Source organism: Littorina saxatilis, unplaced genomic scaffold (assembly GCF_037325665.1).
Source record: "Littorina saxatilis isolate snail1 unplaced genomic scaffold, US_GU_Lsax_2.0 scaffold_344, whole genome shotgun sequence".
NCBI classification, from domain to species: Eukaryota; Metazoa; Mollusca; class Gastropoda; order Littorinimorpha; family Littorinidae; genus Littorina; species Littorina saxatilis.
In genome coordinates this window covers 87,713-97,281 of record NW_027127677.1, presented here as the reverse complement: position 1 = coordinate 97,281, position 9,569 = coordinate 87,713, and the positions used below count along the sequence as shown (strand labels likewise).

General features: G+C 42.0%; 1 protein-coding gene across 1 annotated transcript in view; it reads left to right on the top strand.

Moving 5' to 3' along the window:
• The first annotated feature begins 955 nt into the window (after positions 1-955).
• Positions 956-9,569, top strand: part of LOC138956067 (uncharacterized) — a 28,453-nt gene continuing 19,839 nt past the window's right edge. The window contains exons 1-5 of the mRNA XM_070327530.1: positions 956-1,706; positions 5,337-5,459; positions 5,889-5,930; positions 7,431-7,553; positions 7,983-8,024. Coding sequence (XP_070183631.1) covers positions 956-1,706; positions 5,337-5,459; positions 5,889-5,930; positions 7,431-7,553; positions 7,983-8,024 — 1,081 coding nt within the window. The remainder of the gene's footprint in view (positions 1,707-5,336; positions 5,460-5,888; positions 5,931-7,430; positions 7,554-7,982; positions 8,025-9,569) is intronic.

Below are 9,569 nucleotides of genomic sequence, written 5' to 3'. Positions count from 1 at the left end.
ACGAGATTTTCTGTTCAAGAACCGTATCTGCTACGGATGTCTGAGAAGCAAGGATCACCAGAGCCATCAATGTAAGCAGAAACAGACGTGCAAGAAGTGCAAGAAGGCTCATCCCACTTGTCTTCACGATGACAATTTCAAATATCAGAACAGTATGAGTGAAAACAAAGGGGCGAGTGAACACAAGAACAATTACCGTACCTCTGCTGCTGACGTTCAAGAGCCACTGTCATCGTCGACTCCTACGGTGTCTGCTCTTAAGGCCAGCGAGGAAAACAGTATCGGTTTCACGTCTATGATCGTTCCCGTTCTCGTTTCCAGTGACTCTAACCCCAACGTAGAAGTGCTGACGTACGCACTACTGGACACTATGTCCAACGCCACTTTTGTAGTGCAGTCAGTGGCTGAAGAAGTTAAAGCCAAATCGCAGCCGACTACACTCAGGGTCTCCACACTGACTGAGGACAATGCTGTGGTCTCCGGCAGGAAGTACTCTGGATTGCGTGTCCGCTCTCCTACCTCCAGTGAGTTTGTCAGGCTCCCTTCTGCCATCTCACGACCTTATCTGACCGTTGACCCCACTCATATCCCCACCTCAGAGACTGTCAAAGCTTACCCACATCTCCAACACCTGTCTCCAAAACTGCCCCCCTTGTACCCTGACTGTGAAGCAGGCCTCCTCATCGGCTACGACTGCGCTGAAGCCCTCATGCCCCTAAACGTTGTCCAAGGACTGCCATTTGCAGTAGAGACTAAGTTAGGTTGGAGCATCGTCGGCAAGGCACCGCATTCCGTCGCCTTTGATGGCATAGCCTCGTCCATGCGCGTCATCGTCAAGCCAGGATCGAGGGAAGAAGAACGTGTAGCTCACGTCTACAAGGTACAGGTGGACGAAGTCTCGTGTACTGACCCATTACATGTTATGGAAAGAGACTTTGCAAGTGACTCAGGATCCATGTCCCAGGACGATGTAAAGTTCAAGAAGATCGTGAAGGTCAACGAAGCTGGTCACTTCGAGATGCTCTTACCATTTCGACCAGAGAAACCGTTCCTCCCCGACAACAGAGGTGCCGCAGTCAAGCATCTGAAGGGCCTGAAACGCCAGTTCAAGAAAAGGCGTGGGTACCGTGATGACTGCGTCAAGTTCATGAAATTACTCTTGTACGGACTGATCGTGACGTGTTTTGCCTCTAGGGCAATCCACATTGAAACCCTGGATGACATGTCAAGTGATTCCTTCATCAACGCCCTACGCATTGTTGTCTCCATGCGAGGAAACATATCACGCATTTGGTGTGACAAAGGAACGAACTTTGTAGGTGCATGCAATGAGTTCAAACTGGCATGGAAGGAGATGGACTCTGAACGACTGACATCAAAGATGCTGGAAAGCAAATGTGAGTTCAGGTTCAACCCCCCTGCAGCTAGTCACATGGGTGGCGTTTGGGAGCGTCAGATCCGAACGATACGCAGCATCCTGAATGGTCTTCTCAGAAGATCAGGCCAGCGTCTCACTACTTCATCACTTCGTACGTTCCTATACGAGGTGATGGCCATCGTGAACAGTCGACCACTGTCTGTCGAGTCATTGGAATCGGCAGATGTACCACGCCCTTTGACCCCCAACCACGTCCTCACCATGAAGTCAGGTGCCATCCTTCCGCCCCCTGGTGTGTTTGAAGATCCAGACCTGTACGCCAGGAAACGTTGGCGCTGTGTCCAGCGGATGGCAGACGAATTCTGGCTGCTATGGAAGAGCCAGTACCTTTCACTCTTGCAGAAACGTCGTGTCTGGCAACGTCCCCAGGCAAACGTACAGGTGGGAGATGTTGTTGTCTTGCATGACCAGAACTTGTGCAGATCAGAGTGGTGCATGGCTCGTGTAGTCGAAGTGATGCCGGGATCTGATGGACTGGTCAGACGAGTGAAAGTGCATGTTGGAACAAAGGCTCTAGACAATCACGGCCGTCCCACTGGTGATAGTCGCATATTAGAGCGACCTATTCACAAAATGACTGTGTTAGTAGATCGTGAAAATCACAAAGACAAAGCTGTGTAAGCGAACTGAAAGAACATTGAACTTTGGAGTGTGTTTCCAATTTGACAGTTGTAGATTGTTGCAGTTTGTTTTTATACCAGATGATGTAACAGACATTTATGGTTTAAGTGGTGCGTTTTTTTTTTATGCCGTCGAGTAAATGACTAACGGCATTTAGTTGAAACGTGATGTGTTGAAACCCTGAAAGTGATTGAACCATAATATTGTTGTGTAAATGTTTTGCAACACAATGATTTTGAGTTGTAAATTTGAAATGTCTAAATCTGCGTTATTCTTCTTTTGATATAAGGAATGTGTTTGTACAAAGGTTTTTTGAAGTAAATTATATTAATATAATTTCCGGTGGGAGTGTGCATGCCGATGTGGCATGCAGTCACCTACTTTTGTTGTAATTACGTTTGCTCAAGCCATTGCACGATGTAAAAAGAAGTAGACCGTGTTTTTATTGTAGCACCTTGTTGTGACCCGTTTTGTGGAGCGTTAATATTTTTACGTGAGATTCACGTGCTCCTTGTTCAGTTGTTGTGACCTGGTTTTGGTCGGAGCGTCACAAACTGCGTCGTTTAGTTCTAGAACACCGTGAGATTCACGTGCTTTTTTTCGTGTCTTGATTTTGAGGTGAGCCCTGCGAATCTGCGTTGCAAGTTTTAGAATACGTGTGACTCACGTGTTTTTAGCTTTGTGATGTCAGCTAGTTCCTTGGCCTTCTTTCTGTTAAATATACCGTTTTAAGTTTTGAGCATGCACGGAGTGCGTGATCGGTTACTGATTGGTTGTAAAATAGTAGTTTCACCCGATTCTGTCTTAGGAATGTTGTTGGTTGGTCAATCCGGTGACCTTTGACTTTTGAATAACTATTCCATGTTAGGTTTTTGTTTCCATAAATACCGCTGCTTGACTCCTGTCTCGTCAGTCGATCTGAGGGTTTTAGGAAGCGTTTGGTTTTGATGTAAACGTATGAAGGTTATCAAGTGAACCAACGGAGTGTTTCTTATGTTTTAACGTCAACGTAATGTTCTTGGAGACAGTTGTTTCTCAAGTGTGAATCGTTTTGTGCCCTTCGTTTGTGAGGCAACACGTTTTTGGTACTGCTGGTCAACCCACACAGCGCATAAGGTAATTTTGTTGTTACTTGTTTGTGTTGTGTTTTGGTCGCCATTTTGTAATGACTTTGTGAGTTGTTTATGTATAACGTGAGTTGAAAGTCTGACTTGTTGTAGTGTTTCTTTATTGTGTGTTCAACTGTTCTAGTGTTGTGAACGTACAGCAATGTTTTGTAGACGCTAGAAAGTCGCTAATGTTTATAATGATAACTTGTGTGTTCTGTGGTTAACGAAGTTCGAAGTGAAACGTTTTCTCTGACTTTTTCAGCCTTACGTTAAAAGAATTTAGGTAAAAGAAGCTTGCGGTCTGTGGTGATCGTTTGTAAACGGGCTTATTTCTTGTAACGTTATTGAGGGAAAGTGGATGAGTAAATATCTTGTTTGTGACTTTGATTAACGCAGGAACGTTGTCGTTAGACTTTTTTGGTATGACAGTTTGCTTTGTATTCCTGGCCTGATGAGTCAACGTTTTGTATTTTTCTGAAAGTAGCCATTTTGGTTTTAAATGTATGTATGCTAAGTTTCTTGAGTATTCTTAGTGCTTATGGTATTGTTGAACGTACGGAACGTAATTCTTTATTGTTGAACGTACAGAACGTAACTCTTTATTGTTGTTGAAGGATTAACCAACGAGTGTTTGGTAATTGTAACTTTCTTGTCTGTTTGTCTTCGCCTGTCTTGTGATTGTTTATTTTTCTTGTATTTACTTCTCGTGTCTTGTTAATGCATTTTAATACCTTTTGCCATGTCTAATAATTTGTTTTCTTTTCTCTTTTTCTTTCTGTCCATAAGTTTTTTACCGCAATAAGTAGTATCGCAATACGTAGTATCGCATTACGTGGTACTGTAACTATATATCTATACATTACTGATCCCTAGTGTCAGATGTAAAATAATAAACCAGTACTTTTGCGCGTTATCGCTTGTAACCTGTGTTTGTCATTTCGTATGAACAATATGTAGTACCAGCCTCGCTCACGAAGGCGCGCACATAGATGATCTATACGACGGGTGCTGTGGCGGGGTGGTAAGACGTGGGCATCTTAATCGGAAGGTCGAGGGTTCGAATCCCGGCCGCGGCCGCCTGGTGGGTTAAGTGTGGAGATTTTTCCTATCTCCCAAATCAACTTATGTGCAGACCTGCTAGTGGCTTATCCCCCTTCGAGTGTTCACGCAAGCACAAGACCAAGTGCGCACGGAAAAGATCCTGTAATCCATGTCAGAGTTCGGTGGGTTATAGAAACACGAAAATACCCAGCATGCTTCCTCCGAAAGCGGCGTATGGCGGGGTACAAACGGTCATACACGTAAATATCCACTCGTGCAAAATCACGAGTGTACGTGGGAGTTTCAGCCCACGAACGCAGAAGAAGAAGAAGAAGAAGAAGAAGATCTATACTATAAGCTTCTTTTTTTTTTAATCGTGTCTTTGTGTTATTAGAAATGTGATTTTGTGCCAAAAGAAAAATGTCCATGTTTGTGTAAAATGAAAATGGACATTGAAGTTTACTAATCTTATCTTATCTTATCTTATGCGAGAAAAACGAGAGGCAGACAGCAGCCAGAGTCTCACATGTTTAATCGGCCGTCTAGCAGAGTGTACAGAATAGACGATCAGTGTTCGGAAATAGGTCTGTCGGGTATGTATGGTTTGTGAAAGAGTGAATACCCTTATTTTTTTAGGGACAAATAAATTCACACGTGCTCCTGCCCACGTGTTTCCGACACACCCCTCGCTAGTGATTGGCATCTCCGATGTTTGTCCCCGTAAAAGCAAGGGTATTCACTCTTTCACAACGAATACAAACCCAACCGAATTATTTTTGGAATTCTTCCATTGTCTCTCGAATTCTCATTGGCTAAATGAGCACTGAAAACTAGCGATAGACAATAGCCAGTCTCACATTTTATTCAGCCATGTTGCTAGCTACGTGTAATGAATTTTCTCGCGAATTCTCAGTGACTAAAAGCTAGGGAGCAGTCGTTGGTCCATGTCCATATTGACAGAGAGAAGTCATTATCTCACAGTCTGGATGTAAATGTAGATGGTGGCAGAGCTTCAAAAATACCCTCCGTACGTTCTCCTCCCCGTCATAAACAAAACTAGGCAGATACGTGTGTGTGCAGATCTTTGTTATGAGACCATTTATTGTAACACCAATTGTATAACTCAGACTGGAAGGACCAGTCACTCCCCTACCATATCCAGCAAACAGAGTATGATTTAACTTCAGAAAGTGTCTATGCAGTTGAACCTACAACACAGACACCTCCCAAAATCAAATTCACACTGAAAAGTAAGTTCCCGCATTAAAATCGTCAAAAACTCAGATCAGCTAAAACGGAACAAGCTTTGCATGTCATTTGAAAGAAAAATCACATTTGCATCTAAAAACAGTCAGTTTTGTTTACCTGTCGTGTCAAAATAATGACGTTATGACATACTGAACGATGTATATGTCACTCGTCTCAGATGCCATAAAAGGCGGTTTCTGAAGCCGTTTTAGCGGGTAATGAAACAAAAAACAGTACATTTCAGTAACTCCTCTTCAGACTGTATATCATGCAAAACCCTAGCTAGACCTTAGACGGTGAGCTGAACTGTTTTCACGGGAAGCAGTTTGCCTTTTAACGTTAAAAGACCATATCTTGACAGGAATTGTTAAGATCATAGGGGGAAAAGTAAAACATTGGTGATGACAAAGCTTTTTTTGTCTCTGTTTCAGCCACTACTTCACTACCGCGTGTGACAATTCCAGTTATTGTTGGTAAGTACATTTATATATATATATATATATCTATATGTATAAATATATAGAGATAGATGACAGTGTTTTTTTTGCGTGGCTAAAAATTGATTCGACCTTTGCACTTTTACAGTGAGGACAACTTTGGATTAAATATTTCTTTTACAGGGATCACGTGACCGCCGCTCAAGTAAGGGTACCCTCAAAATCCACCAGACAAAAACGGAAGAGCCGAATGAAAAATCGACAACAAATCACAATAGGCAAAACTTTGCAACTTTGACATACGAGAAGAAAGTCATCCGCCCATATGGGTACCCTGCACCAGTGAGTGTTGTGCATGTAGATGATCTATACGACGGGTGCTGTGGCGGGGTGGTAAGACGTGGGCATCTTAATCGGAAGGTCGAGGGTTCGAATCCCGGCCGCGGCCGCCTGGTGGGTTAAGTGTGGAGATTTTTCCTATCTCCCAAATCAACTTATGTGCAGACCTGCTAGTGGCTTATCCCCCTTCGAGTGTTCACGCAAGTACAAGACCAAGTGTGCACGGAAAAGATCTTGTAATCCATGTCAGAGTTCCATGGGTTATAGAAAAACGACAATACCCAGCATGCTTCCTCCGAAAGCGGCGTATGGCGGGGTAAAAACGGTCATACACGTACATTTCCACCCGTGCAAAAACATGAGTGTACATGGGAGTTTCAGCCCACGAACGCAAAAGAAGAAGAAGAAGAAGAAGATCTATACTATAAGCTTCTTTTTTTTTAATCGTGTCTTTGTGTTATTAGAAATGTGATTTTGTGCCAAAAGAAAAATGTCCATGTTTGTGTAAAATGAAAATGGACATTGAAGTTTACTAATCTTATCTTATCTTATCTTATGCGAGAAAAACGAGAGGCAGACAGCAGCCAGAGTCTCACATGTTTAATCGGCCGTCTAGCAGAGTGTACAGAATAGACGATCAGTGTTCGGAAATAGGTCTGTCGGGTATGTATGGTTTGTGAAAGAGTGAATACCCTTATTTTTTTAGGGACAAATAAATTCACACGTGCTCCTGCCCACGTGTTTCCGACACACCCCTCGCTAGTGATTGGCATCTCCGATGTTTGTCCCCGTAAAAGCAAGGGTATTCACTCTTTCACAACGAATACAAACCCAACCGAATTATTTTTGGAATTCTTCCATTGTCTCACGAATTCTCATTGGCTAAATGAGCACTGAAAACTAGCGATAGACAATAGCCAGTCTCACATTTTATTCAGCCATGTTGCTAGCTACGTGTAATGAATTTTCTCGCGAATTCTCAGTGACTAAAAGCTAGGGAGCAGTCGTTGGTCCATGTCCATATTGACAGAGAGAAGTCATTATCTCACAGTCTGGATGTAAATGTAGATGGTGGCAGAGCTTCAAAAATACCCTCCGTACGTTCTCCTCCCCGTCATAAACAAAACTAGGCAGATACGTGTGTGTGCAGATCTTTGTTATGAGACCATTTATTGTAACACCAATTGTATAACTCAGACTGGAAGGACCAGTCACTCCCCTACCATATCCAGCAAACAGAGTATGATTTAACTTCAGAAAGTGTCTATGCAGTTGAACCTACAACACAGACACCTCCCAAAATCAAATTCACACTGAAAAGTAAGTTCCCGCATTAAAATCGTCAAAAACTCAGATCAGCTAAAACGGAACAAGCTTTGCATGTCATTTGAAAGAAAAATCACATTTGCATCTAAAAACAGTCAGTTTTGTTTACCTGTCGTGTCAAAATAATGACGTTATGACATACTGAACGATGTATATGTCACTCGTCTCAGATGCCATAAAAGGCGGTTTCTGAAGCCGTTTTAGCGGGTAATGAAACAAAAAACAGTACATTTCAGTAACTCCTCTTCAGACTGTATATCATGCAAAACCCTAGCTAGACCTTAGACGGTGAGCTGAACTGTTTTCACGGGAAGCAGTTTGCCTTTTAACGTTAAAAGACCATATCTTGACAGGAATTGTTAAGATCATAGGGGGAAAAGTAAAACATTGGTGATGACAAAGCTTTTTTTGTCTCTGTTTCAGCCACTACTTCACTACCGCGTGTGACAATTCCAGTTATTGTTGGTAAGTACATTTATATATATATATATATTTATATCTATATGTATAAATATATAGAGATAGATGACAGTGTTTTTTTTGCGTGGCTAAAAATTGATTCGACCTTTGCACTTTTACAGTGAGGACAACTTACGGCTGCATGGAAAGCGTTCTGGACACTACGGTGACCTTCTAAAATTAAGTAGATGTGCAACGCCAAGGCACTGCATACCCCAGCGAAAGACACACCTCTCTCTCTGTCTGTCTCTGTCTATCTCTGTCTGTCTGTCTATGTCTGTCTCTGTCTGTCTCTCTCTCTTTCAAACACATACATACACGAACACACACACACACAAACACACACATACACACACATACATACACACACACACATACACATATACACACACACACACACACACACACACACACACACACATACATCACGACCCTCGTCTCGATTCCCCCTCTATGTTAAACAATTTAGTCAAAACTTGACTAAATGTAAAAACAACAACACATTTTACAAATAGAAATTAGCAGACAGAGCTTGGAACATTGCATTAATGCAAAACATGCAATGCCAAGTAGAAACATTCATATTACAGCTCAGGCCAAAAGCTCAAACCTTATAAATCAATTCAGATAGTAAATTCGTGGTCGATTATGATATATAAACTTGGCCAACAAAATATTGCAACAAATTTCAAACCCAAATTAAAGCATTAATCCCCGTGTCATTTTTTTTAACATTTTATATGCCAGAGAAGGCCGTTCACTTAACCTTCAGGATCACCATTTGGATTAAATATTTCTTTTACAGGGATCACGTAAACCGCCGCTCAAATAAGGGTACCCTTAAACTCGACCAGACATAAACGGAACGGCCGAATGAAAATTCGACAACAAATCACCACAGGCAAAACTGTGTAACTTTGACATACGAGAAGAAAGTCAAACCAATAATCTACTATGGACAGATTGTTTTGTTTTGCTACCTTGCGTATTTCGTGTGCTATGCTATTCATACTGATTCACGTGTCGATCGAAAGAGGGGTCAAAAATGGGACTTTTTGCGTCATTTTTTAGGGGTATAATGACAAAAAACGCTGCACTTTAGCAATGACTTGGTAGATTGCTTTGAAACTTTCGGAAAACATCGTACTATAGATACTTCGTGCGAAATTATGGATCGTTACAATTATTTGTTAAAATGTTATGCAATTTTTCGAAAGAAATGTTCACACACGTCATATGATTGTTTACTTGTTTCAAAAAAATGCATGACTCTGCACGTCTTTAGAACAATGATTTATACACACAAAGCAAACGTTTTATGTGCGTATAAGCACTGACGCAAATTTGCTGGGCCAGTAAACACGCTACATATTTAAGCAATGATTCTGGTGCCACAGCGATGCCCAGCCAAGCGTGACCGTAGCATGTTTTAAGAGGTACGCAGCGATAACAGCTGTAAGCGCGAAACAGCGTGTACGTTCCATTTTTTCCTCATGTGTTTGCATGACTAGCAAATTAACGTCAGCAGCTACACGCAAATAAAACTTAGAC